The 23,810-nt window shown below is 37.1% G+C and overlaps 1 protein-coding gene across 4 annotated transcripts in view; it reads right to left on the bottom strand.

The window, feature by feature from the left end:
• DIAPH3 (diaphanous related formin 3) overlaps positions 1-23,810 on the bottom strand; it is a 249,940-nt gene that overhangs the window by 216,108 nt on the left and 10,022 nt on the right. For all 4 annotated transcript variants that reach the window (XM_072850118.1, XM_072850117.1, XM_072850119.1 and 1 more), the window contains 2 exons: positions 10,034-10,207; positions 3,207-3,311 (listed from right to left, as the gene is read on the bottom strand). In XM_072850118.1, coding sequence (XP_072706219.1) covers positions 3,207-3,311; positions 10,034-10,207 — 279 coding nt within the window. The remainder of the gene's footprint in view (positions 1-3,206; positions 3,312-10,033; positions 10,208-23,810) is intronic.

Here is a 23,810-nt window from a genome sequence, read left to right as displayed (position 1 = left end):
TAACTCCATAATATGGAAATAGATTTTTTAAACTTTTCTAGGCTGGAACACCTTTGTATGTGTTTATAATAGCACTTAAAAATGTGACACTGTTTCTAACCTCAAATAATCCTAATACATACAAACAGCTACAAAAACACAGAAAATACATCAGACATAACAATCTCTAACAACAAACAGAACTACACTGGTTTTGGTAGATGAGAATTCACACTCACATAATAGCCTTTAAACACAACTGTTGTTCCCTTCTCCAACTGTTTCCTGATAAATAAGACATGACCCCACAGCAGACACAAATTTCATTCAAGATTTCCAAGCCATGATGGTTTAAACAACATGCGATATACATCTCTAAGATAACGTTTTTAAGGGAAGAAATCAGGCTTCATCTAAACACTATACATCACAAAAAAACCAAGAAAGTACTAGCAGAATACTGAAGTACTTGAGCAGAATTTTTCCAAGCATACAATTTTTGCTATAATTCAAATTTTCAGTAAGTAGTACTAGTATCCCATACCTCAAGACTGTTTATTCTTAGCAATTCTTCTACAGGGAGCCCCTGAACACGTCCTAGAGAGTGATAGTAAGAGCATACTTACAGACGAATATACAGACAGAAGCATGCTTTCGGCCAACTGTTTAAGAAGTCTCTAAGCAAAGTGGAGTGAAATGAATGAGTATTGAATGATGCATGTCAATAGAACTCTGGTTACTTTTAAGTAACTTTGAGTCCTGAAGTGATGGATTCATTCTAAACATCTCATGACCTACCTCATACGGAGGTAGGTCACGGTATTCTATACATAAATAAGCACCTGAGCATAGCCCCACCAAACCCAGCATAATTTCTAGATGCATCAGTAACAGATATGTACTTTGTGAATATTGGAAAGGAGTTCTGCATTTCTAAGAAACAGAAACCCTGATACTGAGGTCAACGATGAAGCTTTGACTATAGTGGAGTCCACTTTGATCACCAAAGGCTGCTTCATTTTCAGTGATTCATTAGAGGCGCAGCCCCTGTTCTTCATTTTAATCATTTTTATAACGATAACTGCTTTAAATGAAACCTGCTCGGTACTCTGCATAGCAGTTGCAAGTGAGGATATTTGTCCCAACACTATATAGCTTAGTACCTGTATCCTTAAAGTTTGAGAAGTATGAAATATCAAAAGATGTTACAGCAGTATCACTTGTAGAAAGAGAGACCTGACATGGGGTTAGTTGTAATATTCAGGAGCTATATGGCACTTCAGCTTTTCTGAAACAGTATGATGCTCATCAAGTCAAGGTACACCAAAATTTAGCCAAGTACCCTGGGCATGCAGTGCACTATTGTCTCTAGATTGAGAAGGCACTTGGACAGTCCAATGCGCTTGAAGCATGGAAGAGCATGCCAGGAACAAAGAGTTTGCAAGGGCGAGGGAAGGAGTTTCCCATCCCAGTAGCTCCAGCACTAAGCTGAATTCGTCTGCAGAACTACTGTATCAAACAGCTGAATCTACGCATCACAGAAACAGCTCTTCCCAGTTATACAATGAGTGAATGCCATTTCCACTAAGGACACAACAGTAGGAACAGAGTTCAGTAAAGACAAGAGTTTCCCTGCGTGAATTAGTCTTCAGAGATCTCTCACAGCAGAAAGGGGGATAGGTGGGCTGGCAGCAGAGGGATGGAAGGAAAGGAAAAAGTGTTGTTGGGGGCTTTATGAAAACATGCAAGACAACAGTGTGTGGGAACAAATCACTACCCTGGGGGAGGAAACAGACCTGTCCTCTTCAACAGAGTACCTTGTATGGCTGCTTTGGGCATAGTGCAAGAAGCTCCACTGCCAAAAAACAAGGGTGATGACAACCAAAGACAAAAAAAATATTTATTGCAATGGCACTCAGAAAGAAGGATCGATGAAACCTACTCTGCTATAGGCTTCAGTTCTTTGCAAGCATTAAGTGCCAGGAATTAAAGAGCTAACATGAAAACCTTTCTCTTGAGAAAGAGAGTCTTAACATCACCATCATCATGATGCTAAGATTCCAGCAATAGATGTGGATGCAGCAACTTTGCACAGCCAGCCATGTCCTATTATCACATTACTTTTTACATCAAACAATTTATGTCTTAGAATGCATGTGGAGGCTAGGGGTGTCAACATAATATAAACCTTGACATGCTGTTTTGGGCTGAGAAACTTCAAGAATGTTGTGAGATTTACTAGCCTGAAGTTTCCTGATTTCCAATGAAATATATCTAAAAAAGAAAAACAGGCTAGACTTCCTAATCTTCTGGTACTAAGGAACTTTTATGCTATAGAAGGACTAGTATCTTTGATAAGCTCATCTTAAATAAAACAATCTCCAGACAGTTCAGTCCTGCAATGGGCATCTACCTTCCTAAAAGTGCTAGAGCATTACACTAAAAAGGCACATCATTTAAAATAGACAATACGATAAATACCTCATTTAAGTGACTATGTTTAATGTCTTCTTTTCTCAGTATTTAGTTATAATTACATACGGGCAATTTTTACTGATATCTCTACATGCATGGAACAGTGAGAGTCAAAGAATCAAATTATGAATTCTAAAACAATTAAAAGGTCTGAGGACAATATTAGCACTGCAGCATTTAGCACTGGAGTCAGTCACCACTTTGCAAAAACTAGAGTAGTTTTTCTTATGCCAATTTAATCCTTAAACTGCCCAGTACACAACTCCTTGCACTTCTCTAAAACAACCAGTAATTATCACAATAAGTAAAAAACAGACACTAACTGGGTTCATGTGCAACACTTTCGTTATCAACTATTACACAGCATTACAACATGAATTCTGTACTGAAGGCAAGTATGAAAAAGACTAATCAGTTAAGGAATTCTTTTTAAACAGTGCTAGAAAAGAAAAAAGGTTCACATCAAACTTTTCCAAGTAGTGTTCTGCAGAATCTTTCCGTCTCCACTAATAGCCGAACCTTTACCAAAAAGAAATGCTGTTCTGTGTACAGAAGACACATCTCAAGTACAAGTGAATATCTTTCATTGCAGCTTGCAAAATAATGAGATAGTGCCCTTTAAAAATGTTTGCGACTTTGAGAAACAAAAGTTAGTCAAAAGAATGTAAAATGCATGCTTCACTTTTTCTCTCCAATAGGAAATAATGTAAACATTAAGTAATTTTTTGTGTACTTCAGAGAAATTTACTTACAGACTTGGAAGCAGTGCTAATATATTGCATCACCATTTCTTTTTTGGTATTAAAATCCTTCTCTCTCAATGGCATCTTCTTGTCTTCATTTAAATTCATATCTTCCTAGAATAGGAGGAAAAAAAAAAAGTTTTAAATGTCATCCAGCAACATACTTGTTTAGCTATAAGAGAATGATTTTAAAAAATTAAGACACAAAAATATGAACTTGAGCAACTGAAAGCTGTTATACAAACAACTCTTCATAAGTTAGATGTTACTCAAAACCATAAAAATCTTTATCCATCTTCCCTAGCAACTCAGACCAAAAAAAAAATCAACTATGCCAGGATAAACAAGCGCATCACAACCATTACTAGCATAATCTCTTCTTAGAAATCACCTACAGTTTCTCACACACACACACTAAACTACAGAAAAGCATTATTTAACACTTCCTAAAATGTTTATACATGTACTCAAAATGGTCTCTTTGAAAGATCTTTTTAATGATATATTCATTTGTTCTATAATTCTGTTCCTCAGTTCCCAAATACTTAACCCTGTGCAGCAGAATCTGGTTTGCCATGAGAGTCTATTCACCTTTGCCATAGGTAAGGCCCAAATTCTTGACGATTTGATCATTAAATCAACATCTTGAACTGTTATCAAAACCTCATCACTATTCATTCATTCCAACATAAACCCAGAGATGAAAAACAGCAGATGCAGAACCACATTCAAAGCCACACAGCAGCTATTCATTGACAGGTCTGACACAGGGACTTCTACTATTCCAGCCTAGAAATGCTCTGATCCTTGTAATCAGTTCCACATCTGTGAGAAATGACATTTCCTATCATGCTGGAGGTAAAAAAACAGATAAATAAATAAATAAATTTAAAAAGAGCTTTAAGAAACAATTTAGGCACACACACACGTACGAGCACATACAGCATTACTATGGTCACCCAAGCTTAGCAAGAATTACTGCAGTTATTTTCAGCTGAGACTCATGAGGTGAATCCCCACCAGCTTTGGCAGGAGCAATGCTACAAAATCAGTGGGTAACCATCTTGATACCAAAGCTATTTCACCTAGTCAGAAATCAAAGACAAACAGCAAGTAAACTTATAGCCTTAGAATTTTAAGAAAAAAAACCCTAAAGACCAAAATTTTATACTACACTGAAACTTAAGTTTCCTTGTCTTTCACTAGTTTTCATACTGAATAAGATAGAATCAAGAGCTGTTCCTAGAAACATTTGAAGTTTTGTATAAATCCAAGGTGTGAGAAGACACTGCAGAAAATGCTTGTCCCCTTAAGTTGAACTTCCTCAAAGTGCAATTAGGGCAATTTTTTGTAGATTCTGGATTTTTCCCCCCACAAATGTTATTGTTTCCTTCCCTTAAGGACTAGAAAAAGTTCCTTACTTCAGGCTAGTATGCATTTGAATTATTACTCATTAATTAAATTATTGCTAAATTAGTATTTTTATTATTTATTTGATACTATATAGTGTATTTATAGTATCAGATTTGTATATACAATATACACTATATTATTATTATTTGATGTTTTTAGTATCAAATAAGTACAGGGTGCATGTTGTAAAAAGTTATTTCATTCAAGCAATAATAATATAGTCTTTTGCCTCCTTGGCAGCTAGCTTGCATATTGGTATTACTTCCTACATCTGAGAGTAAATGCAAAACAATTTTTTCTAAACCATCTGGAAGAAAGGAGGCCACACATACTTCAGTATTTTCTCATAGTTCTGTTCTTCAAAATACTGCATTCCTTTGATCAAAAAATTCATAGAGAAATTATTTGCTTATGCCCATACCAAAATTCTAGCATTGCATAAGGACACACATATTCCTGAATATTTTGCAAGTTGCCTCATACTGAATCAAATGTCAGGGACATTATCTTGAAAGGGTATGCTGCATTTTCTAACTTTTCTTGGATGAAAGCAAAACAAGAAACTACTATGATTTACTTCATGATGGGAAACCTGGTGTGATCCAAAAATGCTGTATGGACTCAAATATCCACACTAAAATATAAAAAATAAAGTTAAAAAACAGGCTTAAATACACATACATTAAAAACACTGTTGGGATCATATATTGTATGCAAAGAGATGATTTTCTTCCAAGACACACAAAAAAGTGGAAAATTTTTTGTGTATGTATACACCATTTGGAAAAAAAGTGAAAGATAAAGTTACCTGTCTCTATCAAAGCTTACAAAAGTCACTGCAGCTTTTTTAAGATGAGAAAGAACACATAATCAACCACAAAAAGTAGTCTTTAGTATTTCAAAATCAAAAACCTAGAGTAATCATCTGCTCAAAGGAAGGGTACATGAAGACTGTTAAGCATGCTGTTAAATCATCAGGTGGAAACCTAAAAATTTAAACCAGTTGCACAACAAATCAATCTAAATATTTTAATTTACTGGTCAAGCATTTAGCAGTTAATACATAACTAGCCAGGACTTCTACAATTCATCAGTGAATTCTGATATTGATATATGGTTTTGGACATAAAGATTTCGGGACTGCTAAAAGGCATTTAAATAAGAACAGATAAGGAAGTTCTTTTCAATTTACTTCTTTAAACATTTTTTCAATATCTAATTCTTTCAAAGCCAGAAAAATACTACAACTTTAAATTCTCAACAACTGCTCAAAAATCTTTATGCCTTATCTAAGACATTTCCCTAGCTTAAAAATGGGGGGGAGGGAAGAGGGGAAATTGAAATCAAGTCAGATTGCCAAAAATACTACGTTAGTATTCCCTCTAGCCTTTCATTTGTTATCTTACCTTGTTACAGGTATTTCTCATTTTATCTCATATTTCAGTTTAATTAATTACCTTATATTAAATGCACAACAATGTATTTATGACTATTCTTATTACCAGGCAGCACATCTGTTGAGATACATGCATGACAACCCATACTATAAATTACTAAAATCAAGTCCAGCTTGACATTATGTGACAGATGCACTGGACCTCTTAACCAAATTAGCAGCAGTTTGGTACAGGCTCCAAAGGAGGTAAAGGCCTGAGCCATGGCCAGGCCAAGAACTCCTCTGGTTCCGATCTGTTCTCTGAGAGCCCACAAAGAAGCTGAGTGGCACAGTGAGCATCGATGCATATGACCTTGGAACACCGATCATGTAATTGACACATGAATAGCAGGTGGCTTTTCCAAGAGTAATTTATCAAGGAACAAATAAAGTTGTGGGTACAAGGAGCCTCCCGCATATCTTTCCTGTCGCATGTAATTTGACTACGAGCCAACCACTTTATCTATAAATATGACAGCCAAAGTGAGCCTTTTTTGAGGTCTCCCTGCTGGGCAGCGTGGCTGCATGGCGGTGATCTCCCCTTGAGCTGGGACACCTCTCAAAGTTGCTCCTCAAGGCAGAGACACCTTTTACCAACAGCAGATCTTTGGTAAGAGACTGATATCGCGTGCAACCTTGTAGTATGGTACCTTTGATTTTGTCTTGGTAACTTTGATTGTGTACTGAATCAATAAATTTTGCATATATAATCCCTTAGACATAAACTATTGTCCACGTCTGAGACTAAGACTGGACCTAGCTGCACCTAACCTCCATCAGGGGTTTAGAAAGCAAAGGGGTCTACTCTGAATCTCGTGACTCAACGGGAGGGTCTTCCTTCCTCTTTATATTCCTTCCATTAGACATAAACCATTGTCCAAGTCTGAGGCTAAGACTGGACCTAGCCACACCTAAGTTCTATCAGGAGTTTAGGAAGCAAGGGGGTCTATTCTGAACCTCGAGACGTTAACCTCGAGATTCAACGTGAGGGTCCTCCATGCCCTTTTGTATCCTCGGTCTCTCTGCAAATCATTTTAACCCAAGTGTAACCCAATTTTCCTGTGTATGTTTCTTCCATGCAGTAATTAATAAAGTGAACCTTGCCATCGAACTTTGTTAAGTTGCACTTTTATAAATCATATTAAAACCACTTTTGCTAATAACTTTGATGGTGACTTTTTAAGCCATCTAAATCACTCATTCGCAACACATTAACAGATAAATTTGGTTTTTTCTGCAAGTTCCAATAAATGTCTTTGGAATGCTGTGCTTCAAGATTCCTTTTGTCAAGGATACAATTGTATAGCAATACTGGCTTCAAATGAAAATACACTTTACATGTATATTTAATAAGGGTAGTTGTATTTTATTTAATACTTCAATTGTATTTTTTAAACTTACATAAACAGAAATGTAAGAACACTGAAAACAAAGTATTCCATTTTACATTTCACAAAAATGTATGGCTAGGTCTTTCTCGATGTTTTCAAGAGTTATCGTGTCTTCAGTAGCTTGCCTGCAATATGCCACAGGTTTTTTTTCCATAACAACACTGAAATGCATGTATATCCTACCTAAGGGGGAAGGAAAAGAAACAAACAAAAAAAGTTTTTCACATTAGCCTGTAGCTACTGCAAAGTTCCTTGTTCTGCTTAAAGCAGTTTTGTACTTCCTTCAGACTTGCTCTTTTAAGTTTTTTGAAAAATAACTTCTGAACTTAAATAACAAAGAGAAAACAAAGTGCTTGTTTTTCCTGCAAAAAATATCTAACTTCTAATCACATTTAAAAAAAAAAAAAAAAAAAGAGAAGAAACCTATCAGTACAAACTCTATTCCATAATTCTAGATGTAACGGCAGGTTTATTTATAGGAGGTATTCTGTCTGTGTGTGCAGTAAAAAGCAATTTCTTTGTTGTTGTTTTTAACAAATGAAACATCATTAAAGCAATTGATTTATACAGATTAGAAGTATTCAGCAGTACAAGGGGCATGTCAGATGTGGCTTAGTTTATAAAATACTTCAACTCTATTCTTTTATTTCTTCTTAAATCATTTAAAGTTATTCTACAGGTCAGCAATACCTCTTTGGAAAATAAGAATAAGTCATTTCACATGGATATTTTCCTAATAGCACTAACAGAAATGAAGAAAGTTAAATGACAGTTAATTATTAGCTTTAACTGTCTGGGTTTATGAGCTCTTTCATAATTTTTGCCATCAAAACCACACAGGATGGCACTGCATAAAAGACTGGGAGAAGAAAGCAGTATGCATCTAGGAAAAGCCAAGGTATAATGTAACACATTCAGTGAAACTTCAGAATTTAGAAACTGCTCCCTTCAGTACTAACCAATTGACTATTTTTATTTTGTGCAAAATCAGATCTAAAAGCCTGGCTACAACATCCAAATCGTTCACTACCCCCCCAAATCACTTAATTTGATCAGAACAGCAAACTAGAGGCTACAATATGTAATTAGCTATGTAATCTACTGTGACTAAACTAGCTGTATTCCAGTTCATTCAAGTGTGGATAATCTGAAGAATCCTTTCTGTATTACATGTTATAGTTAAAATAACACTGATAAAGTAGTTTATCAAAGACAGTTTAAGTGCTTTGTTATTCAATGAAACTAGGAAAGCATTCAAATTATCCAGGATGTCATCATTACTTTAACATATTTTTGCAAAGAAGTTATAAAATTGGAATGAATTGCTTCAGGATCCATGGATATAAGCATTTCTGTTTAACTAGACACACAGTAGTAGGTTTTATTGAAAGTTTCCATTTTATATGGCATACTCTCAACATCAGGCACTATCCTCCTATACCAGAATCTCTGTGAGATGGTAGAGAAATACAACCTACACTTATGTAGCAGGGAGTGTGCGCAGGGAGGCATACCTTCAAGTTTTATTAAAACAAACTCTCCCACTTCCTAACATTTGAGCAACTACCATTCACAGTAAAACTTCTTAACAGAAGTAAAATATCTATACACTGAGTTATACCAAGAAAAATGGATCATGTGAGAACAACAAGTACAAATACAAAAGTTGTTAACACAGTAAATTAGTCCTCCTCTTCATCAGCTTAACCGTGAAAATCCTGAATCCTATCTCTCAGTCATAGCTCTCAACAGTTCTACAAAAGCATCTTCAAATGTCAACTAACATTGAGTACTAGGAGTTACAAATTCCATAAAGGTACTTCTCTCATAGCACATTTAATTTCCTCCACATCCCAGCCCCTGGTATTCCCTTTGTGTTTCAAGAGTTAGTTGTTACTTGCTGTGAGGCAGAGAAAGAAATAATAATCCAGGCATCACTCTCCTTTTAATGTCCTCTTGTGCTCTTCAGGTTGCAGTCACTCTCTTCTCTCATGGCCATTCCATGTTTAGTTTTCAATTGCCCAAAATGTCATAATCATCATGACAAAAAACCTCAACCTATTGAGGTGGTACCAATGCTACATGATCTTTGCAGCAAGTGACTGCTCTTTTGTAGCACAGTAATGATGACAGCCAAGGAAGCAAGCAAATTTCAGACTGCGTGTGCAGACAAATGCTGCTTTGGAGGCAAGAACCTTAAGTCTTTTTTGTGCAAGAGTGACATGGAAAAGAAGTTCAGAACAACACCCTGCTGTGACATTTAAAGGTGTAAAATCCCTTTGTAAAAGTTTCAGGTTGTTTTGAAATCAAGCAGGATTCCCCATTTCTTGTTCGTCCTCAAAATCTGTTGCATAATCTCACTTTTAATAATCAGAAACTTTTAGTTTCCATTTTAAATATATTTGGAGCAAATCTTGTCAAAATAACTCAAAGACTTCATCCCCTGAGAAACACCCTAAAAACCACATAATTACAACACACAACAACAACAATATTAATAATTCAGGTAAAGATCAGAACACATGCACAAAAGAAGGCTCTGCCTGTCATTTAGCCATGTTGTCATTCTTTAAAAGAAATCCGCTTAAGACTCTTACCATCATTTTTTCAAACAGTGCTATGATTTCTCTTTCCGACAAGGGTTTTGGAGCAAAATCCTCTGTATCCATAGGTGTGGATGACCAATCTGTAGAATGTGACTGCTTCATATGTGGCAGAGGAGGTCTTTCCTTTTTACTTCCTGGAATTCTTATACTGGCAAATCTATCCAACTGAAAACAGAAAAGGTATAACATATCACATACTGTTTCCATTCTATGCAATCCTAATTAAGATGGGTGTCCTAGGAAGCTAAACATCCTCATTTTTCTGTGGTAACTTGCCTGTTATTTAACTGTCTTATTTTAAAGGGTTTTACTACAGATAAAGTATAACGGTCAGTTGCCTTAGCACTTGAGTTAACAGACCACAATCCCATTACATTACGGAGAAATCATGCAGAACATGAGAATTTTATGGAAAGTTTGGAGGAAAAGATATCTACAGAACCAATTTATGAAGATTTCTTCCCAACCATTATACGTAGAATGTGGAAAAGCAGGCTTATTTACCAAAAGCATAGTTTTAAAATGTTTTTTTTTAGTCTGAAACAGCTGTACTCCTGACATTGTAATAGAATGTACAGATATGCAAAGAAACTACTTTTTATTAAATGACAAGTTAGCATAACTAAGACACTGTTCTATTTATTTTTTATTTGGATTATGTTATCCAATACTTAGTGGCTTTCTGTGCTCCAATTATTTAGAAATTCATTTAGGAGAAGCATAAAAACCATCAGCTCCTTTATTAAAGTTAAGTAGGATACACTCATGGTTTCATGAATAATCCTTAGGACTTATCACCAACACAAGACAATCGCTCTGACTTTACCCTTTCAGAAGCCAAAATAATTTCTTTGGAAAAGTGGTTTGGATTGTGGGGTTTTTTACTGGTTAGAAATTTATCAGCTTTGCAACAAAGACTTACTAAGTGAAATTTTAAACATTTTCATTGTTAGAGCTTGTGTGTTTTAATGTATATGGGCAAGGACCAACAGAACAAAAAAGCAGCTGACATAATGAGATGCGATAAATCTTAATCATCTTTGTAGCAGCCTTTTGAACAGATGTGAACAGCAATATTACACTTGTCAACACAGAAGAAAGTTACGGTAGCATTTGATGCATAAGAGATTTTGGACAAGATTTCAACCATGTCAATAGGCTTACATCTTTGAAATGCTATGCAAAAATATTCTGAGGCTTCAATATATCTTGAAGATAAGTATCTTGAGATATCAATTAATAAGACATCAAAGTTACCAAACTAAATGACAAGTGAAGTTATTATAGCATCTGTGGAATCAAGATCAGAGAGAGCAAAGAAAATTAGTAGCAAAAATTGGGTACAAGTGTTCCACTCTAGTCAGAGCAAGAATTGACTATTAGATATCCATGAAGAGAGGTTTAGAGGAAAAACAAAAAGACTTTAATCCTTCCTGTTCAAAATTGAAAAGGAACAGTTTTTGGAATGTAGAAATAGATTGTAAGCCACTCACATACAGATGGTTGTAGAACATCCAAAGCAGAAAATTAATATGGCATAAACATAAAAGAGCTCAGCATGGATGATGGGGCCCTTCAGTGTCACATCAAACCAGCAGGCAATGAGGAAAGCACACTCTACAGGAATAATTACATAGGCAAGACCCAGGAAGAAAGAGAATGCAACAAAAGCAAAAGGGAGGGTAACATAATTGGAAGTGAAGTAGAGAGTCATCAGTGGCAAAAACCATCTTGCATCTTGACCAGACAGCAATTTCCCTTCCTGTCTTTAAAATCAGAAGTCTATGGCAAGCATGGGGGTGATGAAGCCAGATTGCAAACTGAAATGACTAGACTGGAATCTTAAAAAAAAATCATATTATATTAGATTTTTCTCCTCAAACAATGGCTTTCACAGAGCACTGATGAAAGGCAGCACACCTGCTCCAAAGAATGTACTAGCCAGTAGGTTCTCCATCCCCCGCTGTTCACTATCAAGGGTATAACCTGAGAAACAAACCATTATATTTGAAGATTCTTCATACACAGACTTGAAGCAAGGGTAGAGGGAAGACACTTTGGCTGAAATAACAGTTTTCAGCCCATGGTTCAGTCAGCAGAGAATTTACTATATTAGGTTTAAGAGAAGTGTACCCTACACCCCTTACCCACTCTCCCAAAAAATCTCAGCCCCTTCCTTACAGTCTGTGTTCTCCAAGTGTCCCTTCTTCCTTCCCTTGCTCCACACAGCACCAGCAATAGCAGTTCTGGCCAGGCAGAACCACCCCAGTCTCTGCCATGAAATACCCCATGAAGTCCTGGAGCTACTCTTGCTCCACTAGGAAGAGGCAGCACCAGTTCAGGGATGAGAGCCAGTTCATCCTGGAAAAGGGGTATTTCACTTCTGTTCACTTCTTCACATTTTTAGTTTATGCTTTGTTTTTAAGCTCCTCTTAAATATTAGACCGTGTGATAACTGTTTTGCAACATTACAGATTAGACCATAACATTCATAGTCCCCTTGTTCACCAAATCCTATACCACTTGTCCCAGAGGAGAGAAGCACACTCTTGGAATACATTTGATCAGGCAGAATATGTAAGACAAAGTGAGATGTTATGATTAGAAACACATTTAAGCATGTGTCAAACAAATTACTTAATATAATTTAAAATAATGCAACCTAAAAAAAAGATTTCCATAGATTTAAAAAAAGGAAATTCACAACAAGACCTGCACAGCAGTACAGTGTGGGTATTCTACATACACTTCTCTGTTGAATTATGCATTGATAGTGCTTCAAAAAAGTTAATACCTCTCAATATTCCATACATGCGAATAATTTCATGGTCCACAGAAAGCACTATACAGAAAGAATAGAAATTTCATTGCTTGCTTGTAATGAAATCTACCACTGATGCTGCTGGCGATCCAAGTGCATAGAGGAGGAAACAGCAAAAATATAGTTCAATAATCTTCCATGTTACATCAAAAACATTTTAAATTATGTTTAAGACTAACCAATGGGGAATATCTAAAGTTAGCTATGATACCAAGCATCACTACAGTTTAAAGGTGGTTTGACCTTCTGTCTTTTCTGAAAATGTGTGCCTTTTTTTTTATTTATTTTACCAATAAATACATACAGACCCATACAGGAACAGTGCTTTAGGGCAATAATTTTCTGAAAGGGACACACTTTTCCCTTAAGGTCTTTGTAGGGCCAACATTAAAATTAACCAAAGAATAAACAGTGTTTCATATGGTCTTGATACAAAGTATTTCCACAGTAAAGTCTCTGCAGAATTCTCCAAACTAGTATCTGTTTTGATGCACTGATGGAACTCAGAGTAGGTTATCCAGAGTTAAGCACTCAAAGGCATTAAGGAGTGACAAGAAAATAAGAGTGCAATTAAATACTTCTGGGCACTCAAAAGAGAAAGTCAGAATTTTTTTAATACACTATAGAAAAACATAACAGGGAATCTCTAACCAGTTCATTAATTCAAACAACAATGTATTCCTATCATCACAGCACAGTGTTACTGAAGATGAGGAAAACTGTATTTCAGATACATAATCTAAAAAGAAACAATTGTAAAATAATTAAATACTGAGTACAAAAAGACTGCAGAAATGTTCATTAAAAACCATTCTCTTCTAAATTCTAAAAAAAAATGAACTGCCCATGTCACCACAATATAGGCTGCACAGTGGTCTTAAGTTTAAAAATTATGTGACATTGAAAGGAGAAGTGAAAGTAACTAAAAAGAAAAGTTAATTCTGGAAAGGAAAAAACATTGAAGGTAGGAAGAGCTTCCTATCCAAAGGGTAAGCATAATTCTAGAAATAACACAGATACACCACTATTTTGTTAGTAAAAACTAACCAAGACTGTCCTAAGTCTTTTCTGGTCAAAAGGCAGGGGTTTTGGACTGGTTGGTTTTGAGTTTTTTGTTTGGTTTGTTGTTTTGTTTTGTTTTTTAAGGTGGGAGAAAAGAGGAGAGAAAAGATGAGAAAAGATAACCAAAAATTAACTAGGACAGCAGAGAATCCATTGAAGATATAATTCACACAGTTCTCATTCCTAAGACTAGATCCCCCAGCATGAAAGGCATGAAGAGTCTTTTCTCATAAACTTGAACTTAAAGCAATGGGTTGTTTGCATATATTTTAGCTTTTATGTCTTTATGCCTCCTTCCGCCAGAGGCTGGAACATCTATACAGCCATGTACTTTATTCTGCCAGTTCGTATTCTCCACAAGACAAAAACGGCAAGGCAACTGGAACAAAATCTTAAAGTCAGAACTGAAACACAGTGAAAAGTAAACCATGGTCAACAAGTGAACACTGAGTTACCATGAGACTGCTTTTCAGTAGCATTTTATATTTACCAGTCTGAATATTCTCAGGGAGCCTTGGTAGAAACTCTATTATTATAGCCCCCTTGCACTGTAGTAGAGTTTAAAACTTTCTTACAGTAGTGTTTTTTCTACTACTCTGCTCCATCACAAAGCTCTGCAAAACTACAGCTTGAGAAGTACAGCAACCAAACCCTACTGACAAGCTCTAGCAGTGTATGAGGTGCAAAGCAAGTTACTATACATACACAGTAACAGTGCTGACAGCATCTGCACAGGGAAAGGTTGTCTCAATAATCACTTGGCAGACAAGATATGTGAGTGAATGATGAAGTTGTCACATGACTTTAAATACAAAAAAACTGTGCACGCAGTGCCAAAAAGATCTGACCTGTGCTTTTTTATTACTAGTAGTCCAAGAAAATATGATTGCTTATTTCAAAGGTGGTATCGTCAGAACAATATTCAAATCCCATAGGAATTTAATTTCTAATTAATATTTTTAAACACAGCCACACTAAAGAAATTACTTGAAAGAAAGGAACTGACACAGGTAGGACATATCAAAAGTTGTCTTCAATGTCCATTACCTGTATGAAGGACAAGAGGAAAGGAGATGCATGCAGTGGCATCAAGACTAAAAGAAAGGACTGTCTTTTAAGGCTATGTGCTAAAAAGTCCATCTGCACACAAACAAAAGAGCACAGAAAGACAATGGTGAGTGGTGGAATCCAAATAATACTTTCACCTGTCTCTTCCCAAACTCATCACAGGAACCATTAGCCCATCAAAGGCTCAACTCCACAAGCTCAGATGAACACAGAGGCACAATAGCAGCTGGGAGTGTTGTGGTTTAACCCCAGCCAGCAACTAAGCCCCACACAGCTGCTCGCTCACTCCCCTCACAGTGGGATGGGGGAGAGAATAGGAAGAGTAAAAGTGAGAAAACTCATGGCTTGAGATAAAGACAGTTTAATAGGTAAAGCAAAAGCCACGCACACAAGCAAAGCAAAACAAGGAATTCATTCACTACTTCCCATCTGCAGGCAGATGTTCAGCCATCTCCAGGAAAGCAGGGCTCCATCACACGTAACGGTTACTTGGGAAGACAAACGCCATCACTCCAAATGTCCTCCCCTTCCTTCTTCTTCCCCAGCTTTATATACTGAGCATGACATCATATGGTATGGAATAGCCCTTTGGCCAGTTTGGATCAACTATCTTGGCTGTGCCCCGTCTTAACTTCCCATGCACCTGGCAGAGCATGGGAAGCTGAAAAGTCCTTGACTAGTGTAAGCATTACTTAGCAACAACTAAAACATCAGTGTGTTATCAACACTGTTTTCAGCACAAATCCAAAACATAGCCCCATACTAGCTACTATAAAGAAAATTAACTCTATCCCAGACAAAACCAGCTCAGGGAAGAACCCAAATTATTGATTCAAAGGAAGGGACATGCTGTCCAGGCTCCTCCCAAGGCTATCCCAGCAAAGCCTCAGCCCTGTGGTCCAGGTCTGATACCCACCCCATGAATCAACATGACCAGCTCTCCAGAGCACCTTTCAGACTGAGGGGTGTTACTTCTTAGGAGTATAAGACACATTATGGGATGAAGGGGAAAAACATTTTGGGATTGTGCAAGACTTATTTTGCGATGTTTAAGGGAAGAACCAAAGGTAGAGAAAAGGACGGATCTGAGTGATTTGGAGAGGAACAAGCATGGGAAAATGATAAGATAACGGGATAAATAGGGCCAGCTGTGTGTAAACAGTTTGCTAGTTGGTACACCTGTCTGGCCATGCCCTGTACTCAACAGGCACAGTCAGTTCTACCTAATTAAATTTTATTTCCAACTATTTTCCTGGGTGAGACACTCTACTTTGTGTGCACATGTGTGTATGGAGGCCCATGTGTCAGCAACAGGATCAGACCATGAGTCAGAGGGACCACAGACCAGCAACTGGAGAGACCAGAGTGAGTGAACATAAATACCAGCAACCTGAGTAGGGCCTCAGTTGTGTATATGATGCCAGCAACTAGAATGAGTGAGGGTGGTGAGTGAATGACTGCTAGCAACTATCAAGCTGGACTAGCCAGTGAGAAGGTAAAGTGGCCTGAGAGCAGTGGAATGTGTATCTGCAAGAGCAAGAGGACAGGAAGAGCTGGCTAGAGGAGGGATAAGGGACGTTCTGGACAGCTGCCAGAGACCATAACCTCACAGGTGGCTGGGGGGGTTAACTGCACCTGCATCTGTGCACAAGAGCCTCTAAGGGGTGGCTACTGGGGGAGTTTGCTTCTGCAGGGGTGAGGGAATCCTGGCAAACTGATGGAGATTTTTGTCTGTGTGTGCATGTCTGTGTTTCTAAAGACAAGGCCACAAGGGGAGCTGCCCATCAGAGGGACCAGGGGAGCCACACCAACTGCCCAAGAGCTCTGTGTGTGTATGTGCACACGCACACGTGTGTCTCTCCATGAGTGAAGAGGTCTTTATCAGCAACTGGAGTGAGCCTGCAGCCTCAGGGTCTCATGTGATCCAGGTGCCAGCCACAGAGAAGTCTGGGATCTGGGGACCAGCAACCAGGTAGTGAGCTTGTGAGCTCACCTACTGGAGGGATTCACACTGTATGTTTTCCACTAATGGATCTTCCTCCTTATCAGCCAAAGAGTGTAAGAGGATGACACCCATGGTGCTGTTTGTGTTGATCTGTGTGGCCTGCCATGCATACACATACATGTTGCATGCATGTGTTTCTGCAGGTGCCTAGTGGGAGTACACACTCAGCCTCAGTACTTGTTGGACCTGCAGGGCATGAAGCTACAGCAGCCTCGCGTCTGTTGTGTTAGAGGATTCGTTTTCCCCCTTACATTTTCCATCCCTCACAAGACAAAGGATTTATTTTATCCAACAGGGCTTACACATTCATAGTGACCTTGCCAGTAAGATCAGATAGTCTTAGCATAGGAACAATTTTCACTACTTAAAATAATAGCATCATTGATAGAATCATTTAAGTTGGAAAAGATCCTTAAGATCATTGAGTCTAAATGGGCTTAAAGCCCACAAATCTGCTATCAACCATTATACGATGATCTTCTTCACTGTTTGAAACTATTAACGGTATTCTAGACATTCTCAAAATATATAGAAAGCCACAATATATAGTACTAAGGAAAGAGATAAAATAACGACTAAAGCTAGGCAGCATTCACCCCCTCAGAGTTGATTTCGGACTGACTGCAAATTGGGTATCTGAATCTGAATCACTGATAGCAAGAATAATAGCTGCAAGAGCCAAAATGAAGCAACCATCACAAGATGAATGGCAAAGTTTTATTTGGTTCTTATTTCATATGCTCTCTATTATTCCACTGAGAGCCTATGAAATAATAAAGTGATTTTATGCACACACCATGGATCTGAAAAATCAAAGTTACAAAGAGATCCACAATACAAACCTTCTGGCTCATCACACTTTCTGATCAGGTTCCTAGAACGTACACCTATTTGTGCTCTCATTTTGATCTTAGTGAAGACTTCTTATACCATTCTCTGTAAGACAATAGTGCCTATTGAACTTCCACACTTATAATGCAGGAATCAATGGATTAGTTATTGCTAGACTAATTGGTGGCTCAACAGCTTATCAAGACATCACCTCCTGACATGCTATGCATGCAGGAATTAAAGGTATTACTTCCCTGCCATCCTGCCTCCCTCATCTTCTCCCACCCCCTTAATTAACACATCAGATCATCTATTGCTATATTAAGAAAATCCTCAAAAATGAAATCTAACACATGCATGTGTAACCACATTCATGATCACTGAAAGTCGTCCCTAGTTCTGCCAGTGCTTCACTCCAGCCTTGATTCAACGCCTTTCTCAGGAACCACGGACAGCCAGTCAGATGAGAATGGGGCACCCATGGAAAAACCTGATGACAGCAGCTACTATTGAGGGAACAAGACTTGCCAACAGAATTCTCATAGGACTATCCATCTTTGAGGCTGTTAACAACTGGAACTCATGTTTAACACAAATTGACATATGCAGGATGCCTTGTCAGGCAGTAAGTTCAGTATCATTCTTATAAACACAGATACTCTATTTAAAAGCAGAGTTCTAATTGCTTTATATTGTTGAATTTGAACTAAACATAAAAAAACACAATAGATTCTCAATCATAATTTACTTCAAGTTATTGTTGTAACTCTCAAAACTGTGGTGCTAACACTCAGTTTCCAGTTAACCAAACAATTTAGGCTGAAGATGATTAACCATTTGCAGACAGTAACTCCTAGAATAACACAAACAGGAGAAAACATTTATTTTCTGGAGGAATGCTACTAACACTTCTGCTTTGTGAATGTTCTGGGAACCAACAAATGAAGCTGAATAGACTGGCATGGCTGGTCTTATTTACGATCACAGAGAGGAATTGGGTAGGGAACAAGGGAAATGATTTAGCAGCAGAGTTTGCCTACATCAAGGACAGAATTTTACATCAACTGCGTCTTACTTTTCTTCTTATCCAGACTGAAGCCCTCAGACCCAAACAGGCAATGGAACAATAAGCACAACACCAGGGAAAAAGAATAAATACTAGGAGGTTTTTGTAGAACAACTTCCAACAGTGTTTAATGAGACTTTTACTGAGATAATTTGGACTATGAATGTTGGTATCAATGCAACTTGACTAACAACAGCTGTTTATTGTATATAGATCAGATTCATAAAATGAGACTAAAAATTTATTTTTGACTTTGCATATAAAATGTTTCCTATTGCGCATATTTGGAGCAAAAGCTTGCGTGCAACATCTTGTAGGTCTCCAAAGTTAAAAGTTACTATGCACACTGTCCACATATCTAGCCAGGAGGATTTTAGCTAAAAAAGGATGTTACTCATACTTAAAGTGGCGGGCCTAATCCAATATCTCATCACTGGCTGAGCAACCTAAATTTTGTTAAATACACAAACACTATGAACATGAGCTGTATTTCTTTATAAACACTGTTTAGACTGTGTTTACCGCAGTGATTGGACCCCAGCATTTAGGAAAAAATAGCAGCTGTACCAAATTAGCAGGTAGCAGATGGAAGAATTAGTTAGGTTTATGCAGGATATGAAAGTTATGAAAGTGGGTTTGTCATAACCAACAGTAAAAAGAGTTTACAGCTGAAACATCATCTGAAGTCATGAAAAGAATTCTTCGAAGAATTCACAAAAAAGCTATCCTTTTTCAAGGTAAGCAGTAGCACAGTACAGTGGCTTTGCCATGGAAGATACACTTCATAATATACTGAAAAAAAACCCAGAGGACTAAAGTTCCTTCAATCCTTCAATCACATCCTTCAATTCCTTGACTTTTCCTTTCTTTTTCATTCTTGGAGACAGGGCTTACCAGATTAGACATGATGTGCGTCAGTCTGGACCCAAGCTAACGTATCAACTCAACAGCTGCACCATACCGTATGGATCTGAGGTTTCTGGCACTAGCTCTGTGATCCCTGCACTGTGGTTTAGCACAAAGAACAGTGATGCCTGGAACACGTAAAGCATTTAAATCAAGTCATGCAAAATCCTCTCACATTAAGGTTGAGCCCAACAGATTTGATGCCCTTGAAACAAGAATAAGAACAACTACTGTATCTCTTCATATTCTGTTTCTCTAGCTGTACAAAGCATATCAATCTACACCAATTTTGTAAGACAGAAACAGTAAAATACTATCTTCTGCTATCATCCCAAATCCCTGTGCAAAGCTCTGGGATGTTCCTAGAGAAGAAAATTAACCTAAAGGCTCCAGATCAAAATGCTACAAAGTAACAATTGGCTTGGATCTTTGTTTTCTTCACCACATGAACAGCAAACCTTCCATCCAAGACAAGTTTACAGAGTATGTATTACTAGAGGATGTCACTGCACTACAGGAAAATCTTTATTCTAAAATAGTAGGCAACCCAGTATCAGAAAAAAGTCCTGACTACATGAAATGTGTTCTTTGCCACAAATGAGGTATCACTACTTCTGATACCTTATTATGAAGAGACAGGATTATAGAATTGTTCTGTTTTAGCCTAAACTATGTTACTAGAAGTACTGAACAGTGTTCTTTCTTCCCCTCCCCACTCCCATTCTCGTGAAGAAACACACACACACATATATGCACCATCAAGACACCAATGATGATCACTAGGCACAATTTATTAGGAGAGTTCTGATATGAAATATACAGGTATGCAATCTTCATTTCCTGGCTGCAGGCAGAAAGACAAGAGTATTGCTTATAGCTTTGCTCATTCTCTAGGTGTCCTTCTCACTCTGCCTTATAGATCTGTAGGACAAAAAGTACTGCCACCCTCAATTTTCAAGTTCACATGTTTTTGACTGCCCACTATTTATATATTTAGTAAAAACAATTTCACATGGAAAGCCTGCTCAAGTACTACAGCATAGCTCAATCTCCCAGACATTTTGCTAGTCATTTCAGTCACAGAAGCCAACAGCTCAATCATGAAAGTCTGCTGTAACACCCTGATGTAGAGACATGACAAAGAATTAGTAGAACATTAACAACATAGGAAGGAGAATACAAAGTTGAACAAATCCTATGTCTTCCTTGGAAATAATTATTATTCTTAGTGGATGGGGAACACACAGGAGAATACGGGTTGCATCAATATATTTCAGTATCTTTGGAAGTAAAAGCAAATCACTATTTTCCCTTACTTCACATAAGATCAAAGAAGTTATTTCCATGATTCTGAGTCAAAGACCTCTTAACATCTTTTTCCTCCTTGAAGCTCTGGAAGATTAAAAAAAGTATATTCTTTCTTTGACAGTCAAATTGCTCTACAAGATTAACTTCTTACTATATGAGACATTGCAATGGTAGCAGTACAGCTTTTAGTAAGAGAAAGACTTGCATAAACCAAGATACACAGAATAATTCCTTTCATTAGATGACTTCGTATTCCTAATATTCTCAGTCTCCCAGAGATGATTTTCCTTTCTTGAGAGCAAATAATTTAACTAATGGCAGAAAATTAAAAGTTACAAAGTTTAGGCCTCTGCACAGCCACATCTTGAATACGTAGAATGTATTTCACTCTGAATCTTGTTTCTCTATATACCGGAAATTATAAAGCCTTTCTTATCTTTACAGAGTTGCTGTGAAATCAGTCAACATAAATTTATAAGGAATTTTAGTATACATTTCCTTTTTGTCTACATAAGATATCTTTTTAATAAAATTCTGTTAATATGCAGGTTTTTTCATCTTTGAGCCTTACAAACCATTTGTTGGAATGTGGAGCACTTGAGATGATAGAAAACAGGCTTGCTTCTACAGTGATCTTGCAGGTAGATAATTTCTCAGATACCTACTTGCGACTCCTCCGTGGAATAAGAATAAAAGTCTTGTCTTCATAGTTCGTAAACAAAAAAGCTAAAAGAAGCATGTGTTGATTGTGTAAAAAACAAGGTGTTTCTGAACTTAACGGGCATTCATCACTAAAAGTAGACAATTAATCAGCATCTCAGGAATAATCCAATACAATTCGAATATTGAAAAGCAGTCTGCATTTTAGACTCTCAAAATGTTGCTAACTTACCTAAATTAAAAAAAAAAGTTCCTGGTCATCATTATACAACACAGTATTTGTACGAAACAGACTGGGAGTAATAAAATATAAATATTTTATAAAGCATAATGCAGCAGAGAGCAAGTTAACATGCAAATGACTGCCCATGAGAAGAAAGGAAATATATTATTTCATTGAAAGCTACAAAATCAAGTAATCTTAAACCTTTAATTTCTTAATCTTCTCTTACTGCAATTTTCCCCATTGTTGCAAAAGGAATTTGAAGAAAATACCTTTGCCAGTTTTTGTGCTTGGTACGAAATGTCAAAAAAACTCTGCTCTGAGCCATGTTTAAGTTGCCTAGGACTCGGATACTTAGCATTATTAGCTGTTTCCCAGAATCAGACACAGAAAGATACAAAATACCCACCTTTGAAAGCCTATGCTATTGCAACATTTGAGGGGTTTTTTTTTTACTGTTAGACTTTTACTAAAGAGCTGTCATTTCCCTTTAAAAAAAAAAATATGGACAATTTGGTACTACTTTGCAGGTGACGTTTGTTTAATCTGTGAAGTGGCCTTCAGTATGCTCTGAGAAATTTGAGAAGTGGGGAAGAACATTGCTTATTACAGAGCTATCAGGCTCTTTGTCCTTATTTCAACAAACACAATAAACCTGCTGACTTATGGTGGCTACTGTTACAAGTTAGACGAGTCCAATAGGCTAAGGAAAGGACAAGTACAATAAGGCAGCAAGCTAGCCTCTTCAACAAACAAGCAAACAAAAAACACACACACAAAACCAAACAAACAGCAAGATCTAGTGCATCCAGACTATACCACTTACATGACACTACCAAAATAAAGGTCTGGTTACCAAAAAATACTTTTGCTTTAAGACAACTGTGAACATTTCCTCAGCTCTCGAAGGTAAAGCACAAGTTTATAGAATCAAGGTTGTATTATCAACCCGTCAGACTCATTTTTCTTAATAACCATTTCCAGCATATGAAATACTGCTAAAGAAATAGCAACAGGTGATTTAAGTCAGTCTAGGAATGATAGATGTAGGCAATATGCTCAACACGAATAAATTTGCACACCTAATCAACAAAAACAAGACCATTGGTTCCTAAGCTAGGAAACAGCAGTGTTCCTCAGCACAAGTGTATTGCACACCGTCCAGCATAAAACTCTCTCCATTTCTGCTCTTAGTTATGCACAGGAGTACTTCAGTAAGAACTCTGTATAGCACTGAAGTAATATCAGCTGATCTTTAGATGCCTACAGAACATTACTTCCTAGGTAAAATCAAAGACTTTGCAGAGGGATCCACTTAAAGAAAAACTGTTCTTACCTACAAAAGAATAGTTACAGACAATGAAATAGGTAACTTCAATAGCAAGAAAAAAAATCTGCTTTGTGATACAGAACCTCATCTGCTATTCAAGAAACAGGTGAAGTTTGAGAAACACAGTGTTAGCATGACACTGAATATACCTAACATCGTTTGAAGCAAGCATTAATGAGTTTTACAAGCAACTGTTAGTTTGTTAAGCATGGTATTTTAAGCTAGCCATGAAGCCTAAGTAACTTGAATATTAAACATGCAATCACAGATATCTTCACTATACCGCATGTAAACTGTCACAATTACCTGTGTCAAGCTCATTTAGCCGTGATTAAAGCATACTTCAAAGCCATTCACAGATTTTTGCTCCTTGCACTGAGTGTGTTACAGATAATTTACAGTTTAGTGAGAGTTTGCCAATTAACTAAATTAACTTCACAATTACAACAATTTATTGTATCAATAAGGTTATTTCTATTTCATTAGTG

The sequence above is a fragment of the Ciconia boyciana genome, chromosome 1 (genome assembly GCF_034638445.1).
Source record: "Ciconia boyciana chromosome 1, ASM3463844v1, whole genome shotgun sequence".
NCBI lineage: Eukaryota > Metazoa > Chordata > Aves > Ciconiiformes > Ciconiidae > Ciconia > Ciconia boyciana.
This window is presented reverse-complemented; position numbering and strand designations above follow the sequence as displayed.